General features: G+C 37.0%; 2 protein-coding genes across 2 annotated transcripts in view; both read right to left on the minus strand.

Annotated features, from left to right (window-relative positions):
• Positions 1-699, minus strand: part of ttc33 (tetratricopeptide repeat domain 33) — a 41,067-nt gene extending 40,368 nt beyond the window's left edge. Inside the window, exon 1 of the mRNA XM_088629114.1 lies at positions 428-699. The gene's annotated coding sequence lies outside the window, so the exon portion shown is untranslated. The remainder of the gene's footprint in view (positions 1-427) is intronic.
• A 3,995-nt stretch (positions 700-4,694) lies between these two features.
• Positions 4,695-26,895, minus strand: prkaa1 (protein kinase, AMP-activated, alpha 1 catalytic subunit). Its single transcript, XM_088629115.1, has 9 exons — positions 26,738-26,895; positions 18,672-18,813; positions 17,977-18,070; positions 16,777-16,921; positions 15,415-15,502; positions 14,690-14,914; positions 13,970-14,465; positions 8,270-8,396; positions 4,695-7,455 (listed from the first exon to the last, which is right to left on the minus strand). The coding sequence occupies exons 1-9, from the start codon at positions 26,832-26,834 to the stop codon at positions 7,190-7,192; spliced, it is 1,680 nt and encodes a 559-aa protein (XP_088485241.1). The 5' UTR covers positions 26,835-26,895; the 3' UTR covers positions 4,695-7,189.
• Between the last annotated feature and the right edge of the window lie 439 nt (positions 26,896-27,334).

Genomic DNA, 27,334 nt, shown 5'->3' on the forward strand with positions numbered 1-27,334 from the left:
TCCTATTGCTTGAAATGTATTCGCCATGTGATCTTCCTTAAATTAAAGACGGTATTTTTAAAAACTAATATCTGGTGAATTCACATTTAATTGATAAAATGATAGTGTGCTAATAATGTCGAAAAACATTAGATCGCGTTTTATTCTGTTAAAACCACATATAATTCCCCACAGCGCTGCAATTAAGTAATAAAGTTCTAAACAAACCATATTGGGCTTAAACTGTAACAACAAAAACACCGTATGATCTCAGTCACAAATGTGATATTGTTAGAACAAAAGGAATGGAAAACTCATTACGTATCTAAAAGCTGTATTTTACGAGTCAAATGGTTGTTACTCTATTAAAAAAGCAGAAACCGTGACACCGTTTTAACTGCAAATAAAACCTGGATTCAAATGAATGTAATTACACAAAAATACTCACAAAAATTATAGGGATGTTTTGTTTCCTGAACTCTGAACTTTTCCCTTTTACCCCGGCAGTACTACCTAGTGTGAAACCTTCTTAAAGGGATCATTTCTTTTTAGGTCTTAGAATACATAAGAAAGCAAAGGGTGCGAATAAATGGGTTGTTTAACAGTAATTTTGTGTTCGTACAATAAACCATCCTCAGCCTGATGGTTAATGTTATTACTGCAGAAAACGCCTCTCGGCAAAATGCTCTTTAGTCCAGGTTTCAGGCCCAAGATAACGTCCGTCATGGAACTGGAAGTTCCACTCTGCCCCCCTCTGGCTGCGAGCCACAGACCGAGTTTATACCACAGCTACGTGCACACCGCTAAATCTACTACAGTGCAACTACCGTTAAAAAATGCAGTGTAAATAGCAATTTAGGTCCGAAATAAAATTTAAAGTAACAGCAAAACATCACTTTTCATACATTTCAAATTCACCCTAAAATATTTTATCGTGATCATTCAATATCTGTGTTTTGCAGGAAAACTAACCCTCACTCAAACGCAGGTAAAATGTACGAGGCTGAAGTTGGTTTATTCGCGTATTTCGTTCCACCTTAAATGCTGCTGTTTTGATGTTATGTCGCCTTTCACCTATAGATAGATGTCTACAGTTTAAATATACTAATCCGGATGGACTACTCAATAAAGGGGAATATGTAAGTAAATAGTGAATGTCCAAATTGCATTTTTGTATGAAACACATTTCAGAAAATCGAAAACCAATTAAAAAAAAACTCACAACAACACAAACTGGCATGTTAGTCAACGACTAATAAGGCAGCACGTGAATTCCTGACACTTTCTACATATTTAACACGACCTTGCCTTCAGATCATTAAAAGTCTAAAAATCTTGCGTTTTACAATAAATTTCAATATAGTAGTTTTAAATAGGACATTTAGAACATGGCATATGAGAATATATGGTTAACCGAGGATGAGCAAAGGGTGATTGCACTGTCTACTTATTGCTATGAACCAACCTCCTGGTTATAAAAACGTCTAAGAATTCTGACACTGAGATGTGAGAGACAGTGGAACCGACTATCAAAATCCTAACTTCAGGAACCTTTACTGTACCATTTTTAAAATATGTTCCTCTGAACATGGCATTAGAGAATACATTGGCAAACGGCGATTGCACTTTCTGATGTTTTGCTATGGCCCTCCCTCCTGATTATAAAAACGTCTCACAATTCTGACACTGAGGTATGAGACAATATAACAGACTATGAAAATCGTGATCTACAAGAAAATTTACTGTAACATTTTTTAAATATGACCCTCTGAACATGGCATGGGAGGATTTATAGTCAACTAAATAGCGCACCTTCTGCTGCCCTATCTTACACCTGAAGAAGGCTCCACAGCCGAAACGTTGCGTTTCCTTTCTCCTTTCACTGAAAGTTTCAGCTTGGAATAAACTTGATTTGTTCCTTTGCAGCATACGCATGCTGACGCAGCTACCCAGCTGATCTATAACATTCCTATAATCACAATTATGAATGTCCACTGTGGGCATATTTTCTATGATTGTTTATTCTGACATTGAAGCATATTTTATGTCATACTAAAGTGTCATAATCACTGAAAAAAGATTTTTTTTCCATTCAGAAAGACAATGACAAATCACTATGAACTGCAATTAGCTTGTCCTGATCTCGATTTGAACATGCCATGTTCAGAATGTCACAACAGTGTTGTAATTACAAATGTACATGATGAGTGTCTCTTTTACCTTAGTGACAGAATATTAAAATGTTTTGGGAATGAGGAGGGACAAAGCAAATAAGCAGAAAGTGCGTTATTTTGTTGACTATAAATCCTCACATGCCATGTTCAGAGGGTCATATTTAAAAATGGTACAGTAAATTTTCTTGTACTTCAGGATTTTGACAGTGCTGTACATTGTCGCTCTCACCTCGGTGTCAGAATTGTGAGACGTTTTTATAACCGGGGGGAGGGCCATAGTAATATAATAAGCAGAAAGTGCAATAGATAGATAGATACTTTATTGATCCTGTGAGGGAAATTGCAGTGCAACAGCAGCTTAACACACACAACACAGCCACAGTGTAACGAATTATATAATAATAGTACAATACATACAATACAATACAAGAGTTACTCACAGTCCGGACACACAAGAACAAACTAGAACAGAACAGTACACAGAAAATCGTATCACACGTATGAATATAAATATAGATGTAACCATAGATATAAATATAAATATAAATGTATTGCACAGGTCCCTGGCATATATTGCACAAAAGTGGTTGTAACGGGAAAAAGAAAAAGAAAAAGAAAGAGAACAGATGTAGCAGTAGATGTGTATATGCGTTTAGTCCAGAAACAGGTCACTGTCGCTGTTGCCTCTGCCAAGACGCAAGGTGGATGCGTTGTACAGTCTTATGGCAGACGGCAAGAATGACCTCCTGTAGCGCTCCCTGTCGCACCGTGGATGAATCAGTCTATTGCTGAACGTGCTCTTCATTCCTGCAAGCCTGTCATAGAGGGGATGGGAGAAGTTGTCCATGATGGCCTCTAGTTTGGACATCATTCTCCTCTCAGCCACTACCTCCAAGGGGTCCAGGTCAGACCCAATGACAGAGCTTGCTCAGCCTTTTGGAATCTACTGCTCTAATCCCAGAGCCCCAGCACACCACTGCGTAGAAAATGGCACTCGCTACCACCGACTGATAAAACATGTGTAGCATCTTACTACACACATTGAAGGACCTGAGCCTCCTCAAGAAGTAAAGTCGGCTCTGTCCGTTCTTATAGATGGCCTCGATGTTCTTAGACCATTCCAGTCTATCGTCGATGTGCACTCCCAGGTACTTGTACGAGTCCACCATCTCCACGCCACTCCCATGGATGTAGACAGGAGTAGGTTTGACCTTTTTCCTCCTGAAATCTACCACCAGTTCCTTTGTCTTTGTAACATTCAGTTCCAAGTGGTTCACCCCACACCACTCCACAAAGCTGCTGACCAGTCCTCTGTACTCCTCCTCCTGCTCACCCTTGATACATCCCACAATTGCAGAGTCATCTGAGAACTTTTGCAGGTGGCATGACTTTGAGTTGTACTTAAAGTCCGAAGTATAGAGGGTGAAGAGGAATGGAGAAAGAACTGTCCCTTGAGGTGCCCCTGTGTTACTCACTACCAGTTCAGACACACAGTTCTGAAGTCTCACAGACTGTGGTCTGCCCGTCAGGTAGTCAGTGATCCACGAGGTCATGGAGGCATCGACTTGCATCTCCTCCAATCACCTTTTCTCAGTGCAAGTTCGTGTAATTGTGAGTTTTTAAAATTGGTTTGCGATTTTCTGAAACATATTCCATACAAAAATACAATCTGGACAGTCACTACTTATTTGGATATTCCCTTTCACTGAGGATGTCTACAGTATTCCATCCGGATTAGTACTAACCGAAGAGAGCCATCCACAGGCAAAAGACGACATAACATCACTGCATCAGCATTTAAGGTGGAACGAAAAAAGCGAATAAAATACTGGCGAATAAAACGTCAGGCTTGTGTTAAACTTTGGCTTTTCAGGGTCGTCATCTCAAAACCTCCCAGTAAACGAATAGAAAATTGCTTAAGTGAATCAAAAAAAGACTGTAATCCAATAAAGTTGAAGCTTAAAGTACTGCAAATGTATCCGCTCTTACAATTTTTGTTTGACAATTTTCATTTAAAACGTTCTGTTGGGGAAAAAGTGTGATTTTTAGGGTTAGGATTAAAATTAAATTACCCTTTGGATTCACTTATTATCGGTTTCTTTTAGAAACAAAATGGAAGAGGTTAGCATTTAGAACGTGTTTTTTTTCTCTCCAAATTTCGGACTGCAACTGTAATGTGAATAGCGATCCAGGTCCAGAAAACAACAGAAACCATGTGAACTGATATGGTGGGTGTTACATTTCTGGATATTTAAATATTTTTTATGCTTAAAACACAATAAAACAATAATAGAATTGCAAATAATGGCAACTTCATTATAAGAGAGGAACACTGGTTCAAAACCAAAGTTAAAACATAAAATTACTAATAGTCACTCAGGATTTATGACATCATTTTAAAGAAAAATCTAGTAGTGCTTTGTTTTCAATGTATTCTTTTTGGACACTAAAAACCTCTTCCGAACGGAGTTTGGGTACCTACATTAACTGAAGCTACATATTTAAATTATTTGAATGAAGAAAACAAGAAAACCAACTGTGGAAGGTTTGTGCAATTTATGTTTATTAGGCAGTTTTTGTACATATGATTTTAAACACTGTAAAGTAAAACTTACATTGGGCAAACATGTAGGGACCCTTTACATTAAAATTCATGAAAGCAATTAAGACACATACAGAGTCAAGATAATGCTTATGTAACTGGTCCCCTTTCTGAATTAATCCATTTAAAACACTGCCATCGTACAAAGGTAAAAAGGGAAAATACCATGCTGTAAAGAAATTCAATTCAAATCAAGTAGTTCTCTTAAGAGGGGAAGTTATACCTTTAAAAAAACAAAATCCTTTTAAATTAAAAAATGTAAAGTCGGGGAGAATTATCAATGCTCTGTATTTTGAAGTAACCAAATGTTTAAAAAAATCTCTCAAATATTTAAATTACGGTGGATATATAACAAAAACTTAAAGCAAGAAAACTTATACCAATTGAGTACCTGTGGCCATTTCTGGATGTAAGAATTAATATAGATCACTTTCAGCCCCATTGAATTCTGGGAATGAACACTTTACTTCCCCTTCCATTGATACATATCTGATCAACAGTTTGTATTAACAATAAGGCAGCTGCTATGCAGACCTGTAATTATTAAATGGCTGTCCTAAGTAGCTGCTGCTTTCTCACCACTGCAGGAGAGCCAATAAAACACTTTCACTTTATATGCACCTTAGACACCTAATGAATTTAGTGGATAGTAAAACAAAATGTTTAAAAAACACAAATCTGAATGATCAATTTCTAAAAACGTGTTTTTGGCATCAGTTTAATTAGAAGACAATGCGTGCACAGTTGTTACTGAACTCTAAATCAAGTGCTACTAAGCTTAAGAGTGGGCATGTTACATCATTGGTTCCTTCTCCTGCCATCATAAAATCTATCTTTAGGTAGGAGCACTCAGAGACAATATCAGTATCGCTTGTTTTAAAATTGTTCCATTAACAAAACTGTTAAGCCTGTATTCAGTGCATTTTCTTTTAAGAAGAAATGTTCTTCTGTGAAGCTACCATCTATAGCCTTTCTATGACGGATAATGGTAGTTCAGTTCAATGCTAGAAGATTGGCACACTGGAAGCACAGGCAGTCTGAACCACAGCATCTTTCAATGTCTTTTCTTCCAGAATTGAAACTAAAAAAGTGAAAGAAAGTAAAACGAAACTCTGAATTTCCCAAAAGTGAAGTCTGGGCTACCCAAGGTAAGAAAACCTACAGAATGCTGAAGTTATATATCAGTTTGCCTGAAAATGTTGTAAATACCAATAAGTAATATAGTTCAAATGCTCATATCAATCCAAATCTTTAATGATTAAACCTAAGGTAAAATAAACTAGATAAATGGGCATCAATATTTAAACCTGATAGTAACACATTTTACAATTCAAGCAAAAATGGCTTAATTGATCTTTCTCAAATTTAACTTCTTGGAAGCAGTCTATAAAAATGATTTAGCCATGCCTGAATTTAGCAAATACTTGTCAAACTCCACTGTACAGAATGACATTTTAACAATATTATGAAACATGGAATATTGGGTAAAATAACCAACCTTTTTTAATGCTCACATTGGTATATCCTTTGATTTTACCCTAATGAAAAAAAGCTGACCAAAAATTTGTATAAGACTGAAATAAAAAGTGAAGACTTTCAAACAAAAAAGTAAATGGATTAAAATGGGAAATCCAGCTATATAATTAAAAATATGCTAAATTTAAAAAAAAATCACAATTCCAAAGTCCATATACACTATAATCCATAATTTCAACAGTATCTAGGATCCCCACATAAAGCAGTGATAAATATATCCAGATTCAAATTTGCATTCATCATATTTAAAAAAATTGGGGACATACATATGCAAATTAAGAAACATCTATTACAAAATGGCAAAGAATGAATAAAGTTGAATTTTTAAAAATCAGTCCTGAAGTTATACCAGAGCAAAATAAATGTTTTGTGGAGAATTGCACAATTGTGTTCTTCCCCAGTGAAATTCTATTTTATGCATTTTTCTGCAAAATGCATACAGCACATTGTGCAAGTTGAGCACTGGTATTCTAGTCTTCCAATTGAGATACTAGAGCAGCAGGTAGGAACGTGTGCAAATTTGCTTCCTGCATTTAATTCTAGAGCTCCTGCAGGCAAATTATTTTATAAAATAACCAGGGATTTAACATCACTGAACACAGTACAGTCAGATTATGCTCCTCATTGTGCCAATGCAAGGGTGGAAAAAGTCAAATGAATTTGGGGGTTACACAATTCAACTAAATGAACAACAAGAATGAAAATTAATTTTAAAAACTCCTAATTTACTATAAAGTGGCTTAGCAATCACTGTTAATGTTCCCTCCCCAAGCAAGCCCTTTCACAGGAGCTAACTTCATTAAGTTCCATTAAAGGTCTCCATCCATGTGGGAAGCATTAAGCCATGAATCATTGCATGCTTATTGCTATAAAGACACTCAAAGGCTAATGCCAAAAATTATCGTGCAAGTATTTTTATGAGATTAGCACACATCTCAAAAAACTCTATGGTATGGCTCCCTGGTCTTGGAACAGTGTCCCCACTTGTGGAGTCGGCTGATGATGTCAGCGATGATGCCAGAGAGCCATCAGAGCCTCGGGCAGGTGGGTCCCCCTTAGAGAGAGAGTCCCCCTCCACCTCATTCTTCAGAGACGTCCGGTAGTTCCCGACAGAGCCTGAGCGGTGAGGGGTAGCTGTCCCAGATTTCACCTCTGTCACTTCATCTAACACGGGAAGGATGACAGGAGAGTTTAGAATTGCTTATTAACCCGGTTTTCGAGGACAAATATTTTTATTCCAAGTAGCAACAGGAAGAGATCTATGTAGAAAGTGAGCCTTATTCCAGGTGATGCCTCCCACGTCCACATTATGATAAAGGATGTTGTAGAACAAGAAATATATATTTTTCCACTCATACATTTGTTAAGGAGATTGGCACATTTAGATTACTAAAAAAGCAACTGTTGCTCACACACTTGACATAGGTTTTCTTGCATGTACTCAGTCATGGTGAAGTGCCGACAACCGTCCACAGACAAGTTGGCAAGTGAAGACTACTAAACCTCAGGGGAAAATTGAGAACTCCATTGCCTATTGCATGTTCACAGTTCTTTTACAAACAATGTCATAAATATATATAAAGCAACAAGTCCATGACTAAGAATGTTAACAGTTAATAACTGCGCCAACATTAATATCCTCACCCTAGCTACGGAATCTGTCCAGGTCACCTCCACCAAGACCTTCAACTATCTTTGAAACTTTCTTCTTCCTGAACCTTTTCCGAGAAAATCTTAATGTTGATGAACAATAACTACTCTTTTTAATGTTTTCTTCATTTGGCAATATTTTTAAAATGTGCCTACACAAGGTCAACATCTTCTCATGTTATGTAGCGTTAAACCGAAAACGTACTAGATAGAAGCGTTTGCCTGAGTCATGCTGAAAACAAAAAAAAGTCTTCAGACGCATCTTAAAATGTATATTAAACACTGCAGATAATTGTAATAAAAAACCTCCCTGCTGCTATTCACATACCATCGATGCTACGGAAGTCTAGGAGGTAGGTCCTGCTATCAACCTGGTAGAGCTGAAGACTCATCTTGGTATACATTCCCGTCACTGGGTTCTTTCTTCGCACACGAAGATAATATGGGTTCACAACCTAGGGTGTAATAAGGAAAAGAGTGCATGAGATATCGGTACCTTCACTTTGAGACTAATAGATTCAGATGATGCCTAGAATGTTAATGTAGTACTTAACAGCAGCCAACAAAATGTAATTTTTAGTACACTGTAGATTACTCTTACTGGTGATTGATATCAAGTTTCACCTAGGTATTCAAGATACTGCTGTGCTGACAAGGAAAAAAACTGTACATTCCTCAGAATAAGCTCTCTGCAGTAGAAATCTTGTAAATAACCTTGCTGCAAGTGCAGGTGTTAACATTGCAAGAACAGTAAGATGCACATAGCACACAATGTTCCCAATGGACATATAGCTTCTCAGAAACCTTTGCTGGTAACAATAAAAAGGAGCTTGACAACAGCTTTGGACAGACTGGAGTTTCTTCCACAAACCCCACAATTAACAACAGCAACAGTTAATTAACTTTTCACAGAGTCCTACATATAACAGTGGGTGAAATGTGAAGTTGGGTTGCAATCTAGCAGAATTTTGAACTCCATGATCTTAAGCGAGATTTCATTCCCAAAAGCCAGTGTTTAACTCATGTTTAAAACTCTGACATGTCTTGGTACATGGCACTGTCATTTGTTATCCTGCAACCCATCATAAGATGTAGCAAGTCAATATAATTCTGAACTAGGGAATGTTTCCTTGATACACGTTATTGGTTCTCAATATATAATTATACAGTGCCCTCCAGATTTATTCATTTCCCACAAGAAATTGGAACAAAAACATCACATAAAAGACTTACAGATTGAACTATGTTTCCAGAGGGAAAAAAAAGGCACACATTAACCTTAATAGCATTGCACTGAGCAAAGTCGTATTTGTCATGAATAACTAAGTCCAGAAGATACAAGTTACATTGATCCACAGTCCTGTAACTAGTATTGTATAAATCTAGCTGCAATACTGGTTACACTCACAGGCCGCCTCCTGTAGTTTAAGAGTTTCTGGCACTTCTGAAGGGATATTTTAGACTAGAAATCAAATCAGGAGTGAGAAAACATTGGCCCTAGGACAATATTATATATAATCATAAAGGCATGAATTACCTACATGTGAGAAAAATGAGGACAGCAAAAACAAAGTGGATAGCAAGTGTTGGGCTTTAACAAAGAATAACCAAAAAATACTTTGTGACAAATCAGATGCAAAGACAGACTTATTTGAACATTGCAGTGTTCAAAGAGTAAAGTCTTAATGATTTTACAACATCTTATTTATAACGGCAACATAACAGCTGAGGAAAGAAAGCAAAGAAACTAACGTAAAGCCCAGCAAAATGTTTTTATGTTCAAGAAACAACTTCAAGGACAAGTTATGTTCTGGCTTTCAAGATCACTGACAAAGAGGCCCTGGACAACACTGGTACTGCTCACACTGTAGTGAAAATAGTGAACTTCATAACAGTGAGGAGTCTTAATAATCAACAATTCATTTCTCTTCTTGAAGACCCTGACACCAAGCACCAGGGTATACTTGGCAAATGTCCTTTGGTTCGGTGTTGCAGCTAGTGTGGCAGGTAAGTCAGCATTTTCTGGAAATGCAGGGGACAGGGAATTATTTCCCAAAATTATTTCCCGAAACTTAAACATGCTGGTACAAAACTATTATGGAATGTCAAAACTTTCAAAGTCTGTGTCCAGATCAAAAGAAGAGCAAAGTGTTTGATCATATCCCCATGCACAGATACTTGGAGGTAGTGGAAAAGGAGGCTGACAAGTACAACAAATAGAGGAGCACCCTGCGAGTGAAATTTAGCCTCAGTTCTCCAACTACAAAGAGACAGAGATCACACTGGTTCTTGTGTTACAGCCACTGTCATTCACTATGATAAAGACCCAGAAGAATCACAGCTGGCTCTCATTCAATCTCCAAATATTTAAACTGTTCAATTGCAACAAATCCCAATATAGATCACAGTTAACTGACCCACATCTTGGCTCCACACTGCAAAACGCAACAATTACACTGGACTTTCATTTGTTATTAATTAATTAATGAAGTGCTGACACTTATATAGTGCTTTTCTGGACACTCCACTCAAAGCGCTTTACAGGTAATGGGGACTCCCCTCCACCACCACCACCAATGTGCAGCATCCACCTGGATGATGCAACGGCAGCCATAGTGCACCAGAACACTCACCACACATCAGCTATCAGTGGGGAGGAGAACAAAGTAATAAAGCCAATTCATATACGGGGGTTATCAGGAGGCCATGATTGGTAAAGGCCAATGGGGAATTTGGCCAGGACGCCGGGCTTACACTCCTACTCTTAAAGAGAAACACCCTGGGATTTCTAATGACCACAGAGAGTCAGGAACTCGGTTTTATGTCTCATCCGAAGGACAGTCACTATACTGGAGCATTAGGACCCACATAGACCGCAGGGTGAACACCCCCTGATGCCCCCACTAACACCTCTTCCAGCAGCAACCTTAGTTTTTCCCAGGAGGTCTCACATCCAGTTACTGACCAAGCTCACACCTGCTGAGCTCCAGTGTGTTGCCAGTTGTATGTTGCAGGGTGATATGGCTACTGCCTATTACAAAAGAGTGAACAATTGTAATGTGCTCATTTAGCAAAGAGTATGATAAAAACCTGTTAGAATGGCTTTAATGCTTATTGTATTAATGCCTCTCAATGCCTTGCAGAAGTATTCACTCCCGCTTAATGATCTCCCATTTTGTTGCATTTCAAATGAGATAAAACCATTTTAAATTGTATATTTTTAATCAAAACCTGAAAGCTCAATTTTTAGATTGAAATGAAGTTAAATGTCAGCAAGCAATGTCAGTCCCCCTCTTCTGGGGACTGTACAGTTGGCAATCATTGTTGGATAATAACTTTCAAATCTTGCCACAGACCTTCTATCAGTTTCAAACCAGGACTTTAACTGGGTCACTCAAGGAAATTCCCTTCTTAAGCTACTCCAGTATAATGGTTTGGGTCCTGCTAAAAGGTGATTTTTTTAGCAGACTGAAGCAGATTTTCCCCTACTTTGATCCATTCATTTCTCCCTTCATTTTGACATGCTTCCCAGCCCATAGTGACAAGTAGCAGAACTATATAATAATAATAATAATAATAATAATAATAATAATAATAAACTTTATTTTATATAGCGCCTTTAAAGGTGGCTTCTCAAAGCGCTTTACAGGATGACAATAACAATAAATAAGAAGACTACAACAATAAATAAGAAAATTTCACAAGACAGGACACAATTATAATTACAACAATAACAATAGAGGAGACCGTGGAAGATGGTATTAAGAAGAGCAGAGGGGTGAAGAATGGAACCAGTTAAGTAAAGGATTTTCTGAAAAGGAGGGTTTTGAGTCTGGATTTGAAGGAGTTTAGAGAAGGTGACTCTCTAATATCCTTGGGCAAGGAGTTCCAGAGCTTGGGGGCATAGCAGGAGAAGGCCCTGTCGCCCATACAATGTAGACGGGCTTGGGGGACAGTAAGGAGGGCAGAATTTGAAGAGCGGAGGTTGCGAGGTGGGGAGTAGGGCGATAAAAGTTCAGACAGGTATTGAGGTGCCAAGCCATGTAAAGCCTTGTAGGTGAGCATGAGGATTTTAAAGTCTACGCGGAATTTGACCGGAAGCCAGTGCAAGGACTCCAGGATAGGAGTAATGTGAACACTTGCACTAGATCTGGTCAGGATTCTGGCTGCTGAATTTTGGACATACTGCAGCTTGTTCAGAGTAGATTTAGATACCCCAGGGAGCAGAGCATTGCAGTAGTCAATTCGAGAGAATACAAATATGTTGATCAGCTTTTCAGCCACAGTTAATGATAGCATAGGGCGTAGTCTTGCGATATTTCTAAGGTGAAAAAAAGATGTTTTGACAGTATGCTGTACATGTGGGTCGAATGTTAAGCCAGAATCGAATATAACCCCAAGGTTTTTCAATTTTGATTGGAGCTCAAGTACAGAGCCATCTACAGACAGGGTTACAGGACTGGCTTTACGAAGTTGATGGGGGGTACCAATAAGCATGACTTCAGTCTTGTCACAGTTAAGATGAAGGAAGTTTTGAGTCATCCAAATTTTTATGTCAGAGATGCAATTAGATAGAATAGAGACAGCCACATCAGTGTCGGGTTTGGTATGGATGTATATTTGAGTATCGTCAGCGTAAAAATGAAAGCTGAGGCCATGTGATCTTAAAAGCTGACCAAATGGGAACATGTAAATGCTGAAGAGCAAGGGGCCCAGTATTGAGCCCTGAGGGACACCAGACTTGACAAGACCAATTTCAGACCTGTACCCATTGAGAGAGACAAAGTGACAGCGATCAGTGAGGTAAGACTTAAACCATTTGAGGGCAGTGTCAGAGACTCCAAACACAGTCTCGAGACGAGAAAGCAAGATGTTATGGTCAACAGTGTCAAAGGCAGCACTGAGATCAAGAAGGATGAGTATGGAAAGAGAACCAGAATCAGAAGCTATTAGGAGATCGTTGGTGACTTTGACTAATAATGCTACTTCCGCTGCCACCACTATGCATGACAGTGTATTGTCAACCGAGTGAGGTAGTACGTTTTGCATTTAAACCAAAATGTTCTAATTTTGTTTCCTCTGACTACAAAAACCTTTGCCACATATTTGTATCACTTATATGTTTTGTTGAAAAATTCAAATTCCATGTGGGATTTGAGATTCCAGTCTGCCATACAGGCATCTTTGCAGAGTGACTGAGAAATCGCTGACTCATGGATGTTTTCTCTCACCTCTTTCACAATGACTATTGACCTTATTGGCAAGATTCCTCCAGTTTCCTCCCCACCTGGCTGAACATCTGGAGGGATATCCTTATCTAGGCTATCTATACTCCTTCCATTACATGATCGACTTCACCGTGCTCAGAGATATCCAGTGTCTTTTTTTTTTAATGCCCCTTCTCCTGATCTGCGCTTTTCTACAGTTTTATGTCTCGCATATTTTTAAAAGCTCCTGTTGTTTGTGGTTGAATCTTTGTTTGAAATTCACTTTCTGACTGAATGACATTCAATTGAATGCCACAGTAAAGGGGATGAGCAATCAACATTTTAGTTTTAGATTTTTCTTAACCGCTTCTGATTAAGATTTGTGTTCTTTCATCTATAGAAGTTGTCAGTTCGAGTGTTTCGATTAAAAGTATTCCCTTTAAATATGTTCCAGTTCAACTGACTTTATGAAGTCTATATTAGTGACATTTTAAATGCATCAAAATCTGACATACACACAAACACTTTGTTGCCATTGTGTTAATTTCTAAATTTTAAAGAATAGTAAAACATCACTGTTCAGTGTTTTCAACAATATTTTCTTAATGAATACTATTTAATTTTCATTATGGTCTAGATAAAAAAACCCATTAAATTCTGCAATGAAAAAGGCAAACTCATTTAAAACAAATACCAGCTTTTTTTATCAAATTAAATACTGAAGAAATCTTGTTAATGTTTTAGAAAGGATGTAAAGCTGGATTGGCAAATAAAACACCAAAGGACTAGTAAGTGTGTAGAGCTGCATTTCTATCATATACCTTCCACTCGTAGTCTAGTTGCTTCATTGCTCTGCAAACTTCTGCCATGATGTCAGTGGGCCGGCTCTGACTTCTGATACCCAGATGCCATTTAGCTCTGCGCACACCCTGGTGCTTTGACTTCTGTGGGTTTAGCTCATCCAGTGTGTGGCGTGACCTCGGTGGCACTTCTGCAACCAAGAAAGGTACTCGTTCTGGGTGAGGCTTTGCTGCTGCTAAGTGGTGCTCATCCAGGAATGAGTCAGGAGGACTACTGGCCAAGTAGAAGTCCTTGGCCTCATCCATGATCCTGCGATTGTCTATAATGAGGTGATAGGCCACAGCCAGAGGGTCCTGGTGATTCCGACTGTACAAACAGCTCAGAACCTCCTCTTCAGCACATTCAAATTTCTCACAGACCTCCTTCAGAGCCTCATCATCAATCATGGTGTTGCTATAGGCCGGGTCTTCAGGAAACAAGTATTTAGGTAGGTCCTGTTTGAACCATTCATCTTCGCTGCAAGACAGGAGATAGAAAAGTTTTTTAAAATATTTTTAGTGGTAATGTGAACCTTGGCTTTTATATATGATGACAACTAATTAGAAAAACTCGTAACACATTTGATTAAACTAAAAAAAATCCCTACTTAGCATGACATTAAGGTTCTTCTCAATGAATAACCCTGCATCTCAATGGACAACTGTTGCACAGTGACACTCCAGCATTCATAATGTACTTACCGAATGTCCTTAATGGTTGCCCTTTTCATTGGATCCACTTGCAACATGTGCTTCAGAAGGCTGATTACAGAGGGGTTCAAGTACTGTGGCGTGTAGAAGATGCCATCGCAGATCTTCTTGAACAACGTTGGCACGTGATCATCATCGAATGGGAGTGTCCCACAGAGCAGGGCGTAAAGAATTACACCACTGCTCCAGATATCTACCTCTGGACCAGCATACAACCTGAAAGGGGATGATTATTGCTATATGTTGCTTCCATATGTATTCCTCTGCTAGGATATATCAAAAACAGTTATGTACAAAAAACAGACTTCAAATAATTAAATCGAATCAATCTGCAGTACAAACGCATAACAGTTTGAAATGCAACATGGTTATAGCACACATTACCTTCCATTACTTAAGCTTTATTAATCACACTGAATGAAACCAAAGAGCCCTGTCCCAATTCACTCAAAGTAATGCTTTTGTACTATGTAGACCCGTTTTTTATTCCAGCAATTTGCCACTAATCAAAAAAGTGGAACCAGCTGAAACAATTTAAGATGCACACAAAAACAAAGACCACAAGCCATAAATGGTGAAATGGAAATTCACGAACACTTTCCTCCTTGCTTCATCCTTAAGTTAATTTTATATTTGTGTTCTTTCCATGTAGGGATCGAGTTCTTCTGCCAAAATCTATTTACACCACAGAAATAACAAAGAAACTTGAGTAATACCTTCCTGAAATGACTTCTGGAGCAGCATAGTTAGGAGAACCACAGCTAGTTCTCAAAAATTCACCATCAGACATCATGTTTGACAGACCTGCAAGCGCAAACACCAGGAAGAAGAAAATAATAAACTACGACAATTCACATACAAACACCCTAATTTAATTGTATACAGCATTCTATAAACTGTATAACATTTTAAACCAATGAAAAAAGAGGTGACAAATCTACATTATATGAAGAGCCTTGCAACAACAAAATAAAATCTTCAAACTTCTTTATGTAACTTTGTTCTTAACACTTAAATTGTGCAATTTAAATAAAATCATTCCACAAAAGTGTCAATTCTCCACTAACATTTCTCTTTTTACACTACATTTTCTACAAGGAAATGACCTGTATTTAATAAAAGATAATAAAAATAAGTTAAAAGGTTGCCTTGAATGAGTGACAAATAATTAGAATATAACATGTCAAAACCATTAACAAAACATAAAATATGTAGGGAAGAAAACTGGATTCTAAAATAGCTGTATGTTGTACAGTAACCACTAATTTGGCAACCACAGAATTTGAGCATACTTGGTTTTCATTGTGCAACCAGATTTGGCAACTGTGCACAAAAGATTTTAGTACATGCAGTTTCATAAGGAAAAAGCAATGGAAACCGACTAAACCAGCTGCTTACTCAAGGGGTTGTGTCCCTGTATCTCATCCTCTATTTTGCTTTATTTTCCCATAAGTATGCTCTGTCTGCTGCACACTTAATGGCATATGAATATTGTACAGGTACAGCCAAAGTCCTCAGTGAAATAAGTAAACTCCATAGATGATAAAGTATTTGCTAGATGAACCTAAAAAGTGTTCATGGAGCACTAATTTGTAATATAACAGAACACAGAGCATTGTTAAGTACTGTCAAATACTGTACTAGGTGACATATTGATCTGTTCTCAGATATTCCAGCTTCCCATTGGGTTACACAGATTAATACATTAAAGTGGGCTACCTCACTTGACCTCATTGCAAAGTTTAATTTTAAACATGCTTGAAAACTGAGCATTTAGGTTTAAATGTTTAAATGTTGAAAATCTAGAGGAATGAAATTATTTGCTTTGATACAATTCAGTACATAGAAGTCCTATCAACAGTTTGCTTGGACAATACTTTTGAAAAGCATTGCTTCTACATTCTTTTGAACTTGTTTACGTAGATCAACAGGCGTATCTTAGAAATCTTAGAAAAATCTAAGAAATATTACAAATAACAGACAACAGGGGTAAAAAAATATCTTCTTGTAAAGGACAGCATTAACATTACAGGAAATAGTGCTATCTCGGATTCTCAGCAAAGGTTCTGGCTGCTTACCAAAATCTGCGATTTTTGCATTCATTTGTGCGTCCAGCAACACATTCTCTGGTTTGAGGTCTCTGTGCACCACCATGTGTCTATGGCAGTAATCCACTGCAGAGATGATCTGCTGAAAGAGCCGTCTGCTCTCCTTCTCATCAAGCTACGATCACAAGTAACAAGATTGGGAACCACAAATTATACAGTCTCCCAATTAGATTGAAAATCATACTAAAATATCTAAATATACTTGTGCTGATAAAGACTAACAAAATGGTAACTTTTTCACCTGTAGAGAAAACATCCAAGACTGTTTTAGTATTCTGAATTAGTGCAGCAGGTGTTACACTGGACAAGTAGAAAAAAACACTTCACTCCAAACATGTCTAAAGTACTTGACCAATTGTGTTAAAATGTGATTTTTACTTTAATTCTATACCACAATTTTTAATCGCATATTCTTTTCTCAAATATGCCAGAGAATAGAATAGTAGAATCAATATTACTCTTTTTGGATAAATTTATTCTGTGCTTCAACTTAAAATTAATTAACATGGAAGTGTCTTTTCTTAGCCAACATGTTGTCTATTCCTTCTTTTGTGAACACCCAAATGAAATTGTCACTTAATATATCAGCAACATCCTTAGCATCATCAAAGATATAAACTTAAAGACTACATGTAGTTCCTTGTTTTCTTTTCTTAGTGTGCTTGATAAGTTGGCAATGCTGTTTTTAAGGCCTTGTGAACTGGAAAGCATTATATGTGAAGGGATCTCTTAAGAAATACATGCACATCTATATTTTATTTAAATGATAATAGATGTGGGGAGTGGAATACATTACAACGTACTAAAGCAAGTGTACTGAGATTGGGAAAAGGGTAAGAAACACTCTTAGGGATGCAATGATGCAAAAATGTAAATGAAAGGTGTGATTTTTTAAAGTTTAGTTCAGATTGTAAAATACAGGGCTCCAAATAGCTTATAATGAAATAAAGTCATTGTAACTTCAAATCTTAACATAAAATTTATTACATCAACATTAGTACCTGATGGTATAGTACATTCTAGAAATTATACCACAAGCCATGCAGCAAATATATATATATACACATGTCTATGTTAAAAGTTTAAAAAGTCACATAATAAAGGCCTCACAAAGAGTATTTCATGGCAATATATCATACAGAAAATGATATGTGGTGTGATTTCTCTTACCTTCCCATTTTTACAGATGTAGTCAAACAGCTCTCCACCAGAAACATATTCCATCACCATGAAAATATCTGTTGGTGTGCTAATTACCTGATACCTGTAACATTAAAGGTTTTCTACTTTTTACACTGACTTCACATATAATATTCACAATTTTAAAACTTTATAGTGTACTACAGTAGATAGGAAGTATTTGAAAAAGCAAAACATTTGCCTAATACTATAGTATACAGTTATGAATACACCAAAAGAACGTTTATTACACTAAACCCTACAGAGTTAATTCATTAACATTGAAAGTGAAGTTAATTTTCATCAGGTGAGGTATAAACCAAATGAAAAAATATAGTACAAACCAATTCAAACATAACTTAAGACAGAATGGAAAAAGAAGCAGAGTTTGTTTGGGTAGCTGTAAGAGTGTCTTTTGTAAATTCAGTTACTTGTTTTATCATAAACCGCTTTTAATTTGTGAGAATTTCTGTTTTCTCTGTTAAAAACAACTTTGGAATCTAGTCACCTGAGAAGGAATAACCAGGGAAAAGCTAGTTTAATGAAACTCATTTTGGTTTACATTAACTGTAACTCAATAAAAAAGATCTCACAAGCAAACTATTTTAAGTAGAAACTGAAAAACCACTCTCACGATGTTAAACATTGTTTTAGCTAATGATTAGGTAATACAATGCAGGACTTACAGTTTAATTATATGCGGATGTCTGAATAGCTTGAGATTCTGGATTTCCCTTCGAATCTTTCCCACAACATCCAGGCTACGGATTTTCTGCCGGTTGAGAATCTTTACAGCCACTTGGTGCTTTGTCAGTTCATGCTGTCCAACTGAGAGGGGGAAAAAAAGGATCACTGGGTGATCAAACATAAACCTCTAACTATACATGTATTTATACAAAATCTGTTTTTGTTTCATGTTTTTGAGTACAACACTAAGTGTTGTGGTTAAAAAAACATCTCTGTGATCAGAAAAAAAGAAGAAAAAATAGAAAAAAGAAGTCTTAGCTCAGCGGCCACACAGTGGTGCAGTGGTTAGCAGTGCTCCCTTGCAGTTCTGGGATCCCGAGTGTGGGGTTTGGCAACCCCACATTACAAAAACACACTGGTAAGTTAATTGGTTTCTGTGAAAACTCGCCCCAGGTGTAAATGTCTGTGTGTCTGCCCTGCAATGGACTGGTGTTCCATCCATTGCTTGCTGGGATAGGCTACAGCTTCACCACGAATGTGTATTGGAAGAAGTGGTAAGAAAATGGATAAATGGATCTTAGCTCTGTGGAAGGAAGCAGTCCAGGCATTTCCACAAAAGGTGACCTCTTCTGACTGAGATGCTGAATCTAGCAGGACTTGCCTAGAACTTTGCTTATAGGCTAAACAAGGAAACAACCTCACGCCAACTTCAAGTCCAAACAAGGGGGATTCCAAATTCATAATATGTGCCCTCATCAGCAGTATTCAAATATACATTAACTGGCACTAAAATTCTGCAAACGTTCAGAAAGCGGCATTTATTATGGTTCACTCACCTCAGGTGAGGACTCGGATTACATAACCAAATTGAAAACAAAAGTTAATATTTGCTTCCGAGATGAACAAGAAAAATGTTTTTGGTCAACAGAATTTGCAGTTATTCCTCCTTCACTAATAACATGGAAGGGCTAATCACAATACCCAACTCACCACTGTGACCCCTATCCTAGCATTGGGGAAGATCAGATACAGAATTTACTGATAACAGAGCAAAGTGACACGTGCCACACCAGAGACAAGTACTGTAAAACAAGTATCACCAGTTTTAATCATGTAAATCACTGTAACTGAACAATTCACAATAAAATAACCCTTCTTTGGCAATCTATGCAACCAGAAACTTGGATCAGATTTCAAAATTAAAAACTAGCGCAGAAAAAAAAGTTTCTAGTTCTAGGGTATTTTAATTACTTACAAAGTTAACCTCCTCTGGCAACAGTGTTCTTTTCTTTAAGGTCCAAATCATGGACAGCAGTTGCAGTAAAATATATCGATACAGTGTTCTGGCATTAGAACACCACAGGAACAAGTAAGGGTTAATTCCATTAAGAAAGAAGGAACAACGTTTCGGTTGTGGAGTCTTCTTCAGCTGTATCCTTTTATAGCCAGCACACACTGACACGGCTCCACACTTGAAAACTAGTGTACAATGGACATTTGTCAAACAGCCATGGAAATTCACCTGTTAACCAAAAAAGCTCATCATTGCCGATTCATGTGCTCCTCAAGATTGGCAATCTAACATACTTCAGAGACCCCAAAAAACAGCCACACGAGAAACAAACTAAAATTTTAAACAGAGTGCTTGCACTTAACACAATAATCCAAAAAGAATACAACAAATCAAGTAACAGGAAAACATGTTGGCTAAATCTGTATTCCAGTCTGTGCTCATCTAAGCATGCAATTGAAGAGGCTTTGTTTACAATTTTCCAATCCTACATTGTCTAAGACAAAGCATATGGCACTCAACAGGCTCTAATGATTCAAGCGGTTCAACACAAGCAGAATTCTACCAACACAGCAGTGTGCTGCCAAGCAGCATATAACCAGAATCTGCTAGGTAGCAGAAAGCATATAATTCATAATTTTCCATTTTTAAAACGAGCTTTTAAAGCAGAATCTTTACCTGAAGACCAAACTCACTCTATGCATAAATTAAAAAATTAAACCATTAACAATCATGATTATAGATCAATTAATTCACTTTTAATTAAGTTATTTAATAAGTATTTACAGGTTTCTCAAATAACCAAAATTAAATGAAGTATTAAAAGTACATTTTCTTCACCTCAAAAACTAGTTAATTATTGAAGCACTTTTGATTGAATAAAAGTACTTTCATTTCATTCAAGAATGTTCATTTTAGAACAAGAAGTCAGTGTCCTAGAAATATCAGACTGCTTGCTTTTCTTGAATTTCAGAAAACACTAAGCTCTCTTACACATCATTCTGGAAGTACAGGCTGCCCGGCCATACTGTTGAAGCCGATATCTTGGTTGATCTCAAGAAAGGGCTGGATGAGATTCAAAGATATTGAAAAACCAAAGGAGCTGGATAAATCCACCTATGACGTTCTTGCATTCTTAACTTGAGAGGAAAGTCTCAAATGAAAATTTAAATACCTATGTTTTACTGTTCTATTCAGTAATTACATTTTATATCTCCTTATTAGATAATGTAAAAAAAAGAACTTCAGGAAAATAGTTTAGAGAAAGCTTGAAACTGTTTATATTGTCTTTGTATGCTGAATGATTCTAAAGAGAAACTCCATAAAGAGTGAAAGAATGCCGAGGTAAAGCCTAGTCAAAAAACATAAGTGCTTTCAGTTAGCCAATAAATTCTTTTAAATGTACTGTGTATTCACATCCCTGCCCTCGTTTGTTTTTGTGCCCTGCAACAGCACAACTGGTGCTGCTGCAAGTGAAAAAAAAATTGCACTGTAGTTTAGGTTTTAGTGGCTCCTATAAAACAACAAAAAAAAACCAAATCAGTCCAGAACATCTATGACTCAGCATTGCAGCCTTTTTAACTTTTTCCACAACTGCCGCTGGATAGGTGTGAATACTGCAATACATGAAACCAACAGAGATTGATCGACGACACTCATTTCAATTTGCTCCACAACAGAGTGAAATGAGCATTTTAATGAGCATGAAGTTCATTTGTAAACCTAGCATATACATGACACAACACAACTCTGGAAACCCATCTCGTCAAAAAACAAAATTGCAGAAAATGTCACTGAGAAATTTCAACCGATATTAACATTCCTGCAGCATCCTTCAGAGCAGATTAAATCCTTACTGCGGTAAGCTGTACTATGCGCTTGTATTTTGTTCAATACCATTTGAACTAAAAACACAAAATGGAACCGGATCCCAAATCATGACATCTTGTGAAGAAATAACCATCTTGTCACGTGACTGATGAACTCGCACTCAGTCTCTCCTGATCGTCCAAAAGCAAAACATCTGTCAAAGCAGAAGACGTAAAACCACAAAAACAGCAGGATTACAGAGGAACAATTCAGCATAAAACTGAAAACACATCTTCTTGTGTATGCTGAGCTTTAAATGCTTAAACAGCAAGCAAAGTGGGTTATCAGACCTACTGCAATGCACATCCTGCTAGTGCTTCCAAGGGCACTATTAGACTTCATTATGTTCAAAACCCAGTCTCTGGAATCTTAGCCAGATAGGTTTCACATTAATATCACTCCTGCTCTCACCTTTCTGCTTTGGCTCCTAATTAACAAAAAGTATTAAAACAATCACTTCTTTCTACCTTAAAGACTTCCTGATCTACACTCTCAAGAGCTCTGCTCGCTGAATGTCCCCATGACAAGCCACCACACTGGGCTATAGGACTTTTCAACACAAACACACCAAAACTGTGCAATAGCCTAACTGATAATCTCTCTCCATTCAAGGTCTTCAAAACAATTTAGAAACATTTCAAGCTAGTGTTTCCTATACAACCACTTTTTACTTTCTGTGCCTCAACATGTTCCGTCTACCAATGCTTCTGCTGATTTGTAATCTCTACTGTAAAGTGCATAGCGATGTCAGGCCATTATGGGTGCAACACAAAATATTAAATGAGAAATATAATCAGAAAACAACTGTCTTCTTGTAGACAACATCTCCACAAGTAAACTAAGCCAATTACCAATACTCTTCTGCAGAAATACATTTTTACATGTAAAAAATGTATTAACAAAGACAGTGCTAGTTACTTGGTTGATGTGATGGTTACCACAAGCCTATGCAGTCTACTTAGGAAGGAGGTGGATGTCATATCTTAAATACTGTCACTTTAAAGAGTTTTACACTGACTACAGCAGCAGTTAATTTGGTCCACTGTTAATCTAGTTCATTGTTAAAACATAACACCTTATGCAATGTGAAGGTCTCAGTAATACTAAGGTATTGCTTAATGCATGTTGTTCTAACATTCACTGCGGAACCCTGCTTTGGTAACCTTAATGCACGCAATAAAAACAGACTGAGCAGGATTGTGAAAGGAGCCAGCAAAATCACTGGTGCACAACAGCTAGAGCTGTCAGACATCTACGTCAAACAAACAGTGCAGAAGGCCAATATAATCATCGTCATGACCACCCCTTACAACAATGCATCCGAGCTCCTTTCATCTGGGTGTCCATTTAGATTAAAAGTAATGCAACAGTTATCCTTTATTCCCACAGCTATTAACCTACTTAATTTGGACAACTGATTGTATATTTATATTTCTTTTTCCTTTATCATCATACATGTACAATTCTTATTAGTAAATGGGTTAATGTTGTGTTAAATCTATTGTGTGTTTTGTATTGTCTGTTATCTGCCCGCAAAGCAGATTTCCTGTCTGGACAAAAAGTAAAAACAAACACGTTTTTCACCCTAATGTGGAAGTAAACTAATACACAACCTACCATACACAGGCCAATACCCAAAGATGTCCAGAGGTTTGTCATGGAGCCATGGAGATTGCAAAAGACAAAAACGTCTACTGTAACCTTTGAGTACAGGTTACAAAGCAGTCAGGTTGATCATTACTATTCTGTGGTAAAAAAGGTGTTGGACTCTTTCATGTTGTTGGATAATGCCCTACTAAACTGCCTAACACTTGGATCCATCCACAATCAACAGGCAGGAGGCTGAATCTACCCTGGACGGGACACCAGTCCATCGCAGACCAGACACAGATGCACACACTCATATCAATTTTCCCAGAAACCAATTATCCTGTCCAAAAACTTTTGTTAAAAGTCCCTTTGTAAATCTTAATGCTGTAGCACAAGCTAACTGTAGTAGTACGTTGTACACCACAACTTACAGCATAAAAAACAGTCAGAAGCATTATCTTCAGTCTTTCAGCTCTCCTTGGTAAGCAAAACAGATATTCTTTAAAGGAATACAAAAACCCTATTGTGATTACTTTTTAATAATGACTAGGTGATGATGCAATCTCCAAGACCATGATAAATCTTCCTTGGATTAATCATTTAGGTTAATGCGCACAATTCATAAGGATTCAAGTGATAGTGTGAGCAGAGTAGGGGAATGCAATATGTAATTCTCCAAAAACATAGGCTATATACAGTATAAAACATTTTGAAACACAGTGCATATTCATTATGACTAAGCTCTACTTAGGTTTCCCACCCTAAATTATAATTAAGTTGCTTGTTATATGCTAATTAACGTGTTTAATATAAGTGCTTGAGAAAGTTTTACGTAATGAGAATGTTCTAGTATTCAGGCCGACTGCTTTTAAACCAAAGCCAGTAGGCTACTTGGGATTAAAGAGCACCTTAGTTTTCACAAATCATCATCAGCAGCACAAGTTAATGCTTCTCTGTTCGTTATGTTGGGTGGCCTTCCATTTCTGCTGTTTGAATAACTGCTAACATCGCACAGTAATGTTGCCTCTTCAAAACAGCGTACAGGAAAAATAAAAATATAAGTAAGACTTGGTCTTAAATATCTAAAACTATATGACATAAGGATGCAAAAACTGCCAGTAGAACACAGGCAGAAAAACCGAAGGCTATCTTTCCTGAAAACAACCCATTAGCCTAGCCTCATTTCATTCTTTCAAATCTACCAGTTTTAATGATTAAGTCATAATAATTTGTAAAAAAAAAACACTGAAAATTAACTGTCACACATTTAAGCCTAATTTTGAAAGTAAGTAATATTCTGCAGGGTTGTGCTCTGGGGTAAAATAAAAATAGACTTCACTGAAACAAATACAGGACAAAGACTCGGTTTCTACAATTTGAACAACCCCACATGCAACTACAGTTCTCAACACATAAACTAGAAGAAAAGATACCTTTTACGAGCCGTGAGACATAACCACTGAAACTAACAGATAAAGTTGTGATTAACAATGTCTCAGGGTAGCCATGGAACTGCCAATGGCTCAGGGTTGCCTTGGAAACATTAGATGTAGCCCCCAAAGTCATACATAAATAAGAGAGAATCAACAAAGCGTTCCAGTTCACTGGACAACTATACTGGACAGGTAGTAAGTCAACGCACTGCAGAGGAATTCAATGCTTGCTGCATACATAACACACAGGCCTTCACTAAGATAAGTATTTTAAGTGCTGAGTACATTTTGCCATCTCAGTTACTTGAAAATAGAAACCTTTTGCTGTCAAGGACATGTATAGAGAATTTAATAACTGAACATAAAAACTGACTTTTTGCTCAATAATGTACCCATGTCCAGCTCAATTCATAATCAAGATTTACATTAAATAAAAACCAGGTCTATAGACCCCAACTGTAACAGCATAACCTAAAAAAGCTTTGGGTGGTCCTGACAATATTCACTTGAAATACTCAAATTTGTTATATGTAAATTGAGAGTTGGTTTTATAGAATGTAATGTTGGCACAAATGAGGTCTACAAACAACAGAAAATGCAACTGCTCCACCATTGCAGAAAGCAAAGACTTGGTTATAAACCTTTCAGAAGAGAGTGACTCATATTCTATTTATATTAAGTTTTAATAGTAAATGAACTGAGAAAACTTACATTGCATAAGACTGAAAGTTCCAGACTGATTTTTATTTCATTAGCCTTAGCATTGTCATATATGAAATCTTCATTCAAAGAACATTTATTCATTTAGACCTCTCGTGTAGTTTTTTAAAGCTTTCATGGAAATTCAAGATTGTAAATATCAACTAGACGCTCCTGTAATGTTATCCTTTAATAGTTTGTCTATATTAATAAAAGTAAAGATTATCTTTAATATATTTTTCAATTAAACTTTTAATAACCTATTGAACCAGAGATGGTCATGTCACTTAAACATTTCAAGAACCATCAATATTCCAACTCCTTATTATTTGGCATAAAACTTAACATCAAAAGTGAATGCTGGAATCCAAAGTAGACTTTAAAACGGTATTCTTTGAAATTTTCATCAACTTGCAAATAACCACGAATTATAATCAAGTCTAATGTGAATACCCTATGCAGTGCTAGTTTAATCATACTTATCTTTGATTTAGACTGCAAAAATTAAAGAGGTTATAACAGTCTACACCGTCTGTAAAAAAATCATTAAAAACCGCGTTAGATGTCAAACTTCTTCTTCGGCTTCTGCACCTGTATTTTCCGTTAGAAATCAATATTTTCCGTTACAGAGTGACACGAAGATGCTACCGCAATTGCCCACACCACATTTTGATTATTTTTAAGAGAACATGAAATTAACAACCTCTAAAACACCTACAGAAATTAAAAGGGTTCAAAAGTTTATTAAATTTAAGTTACGCATCTAGACAAAACTAAAAACAGTTTTAACTTGAGGAGTGGCGTGGCTTACAATCACAGCTTAGTTTTGTAGCTGACACTGTTTTAACGATTGGGAACGTTCGACTAAAAATGACATAAATTAGCCATTACTGACTTCACAAGGCTGAGACATCAGCCACTTAGCAAGCTAACATTTCATTAGAGGACAGGCAAAAAGAGCAGTAATCAATCAACACACAACTCAGCCAACATGCACATGAAAACGGTGCTATTTTCTTCTGGGAGTTTGAAGTGAACATGCACAGCAACAGATACTGCAAATTGCAACATGCAATGTTGTTCAGCAACTCTTCTCAGTGCACATAGGACAGCTGACTACTGCCTTCCTGTTTTAACCGCCTTTCCCATCCAGATATCCTGACCATCACATCATCACACTTACTTTTAACTTTTCCAAAGGTTCCTACACCAAGCGTATCCCCAAGAATGTAGTGTCCAATCTTCACTCTCCCTTCATGCTTCTGTTTATCCGTCGCCATCTTCCCGCAGAAGCCCTACCTGCGCTGCTGCAGGCAGACGGACATGACGCTGCATAAACAGGAAAACGGAAGTGCACGACGTCGGAAGTGACGTAGAAGAGACGCAATGGTGTTAGTTTTTTACATAGCCCTCGAATTTCAAGTGGCTTGAAGTTGGGCAACACTTTTGTGTTGGTGTTTAACAGTTTTGAGAGCACCTGCACTGAGAACAGAGCAGACATTTCATATTACAATACTCAAATATATACAATATTTGTTTTCTTATATATAAGTATAATTGTACGAATTTATATAAATGAGAAGTGAATCTTTAATCGTTTGCACGTTTTCTTAATTGAGGAGGGACATATATATACATGTATTTTTTTAATTCAGTATTTTGACTGCTTATTAGGACTCTGAAAGCGCTGTACAACAAACTAGAACAGAAGAAGAAAGTGAAAAAGAAAAAGCACAGCAAATTAATTTAGTGAAAGGAAGAATAAGACTGAATTACACAT

Source organism: Lepisosteus platostomus, chromosome 4 (genome assembly GCF_059453375.1).
Source record: "Lepisosteus platostomus isolate fLepPlt1 chromosome 4, fLepPlt1.hap1, whole genome shotgun sequence".
NCBI lineage: Eukaryota > Metazoa > Chordata > Actinopteri > Semionotiformes > Lepisosteidae > Lepisosteus > Lepisosteus platostomus.

Bases quoted from the DNA above. Each gene is read 5' to 3' on its own strand.
- prkaa1 (XM_088629115.1), bottom strand. From the start codon at position 26,834: ATGGCGACGGATAAACAGAAGCATGAAGGGAGAGTGAAGATTGGACAC. The intron at 15,503-16,776 runs GTAAGCAGCCAG...TTGCGCTTGCAG, and splicing joins TGCAAAAATCGCAGATTTTG to GTCTGTCAAACATGATGTCT. The intron at 7,456-8,269 runs GTATGTGAATAG...TTCCCGTGTTAG, and splicing joins AGACTTCCGTAGCATCGATG to ATGAAGTGACAGAGGTGAAA.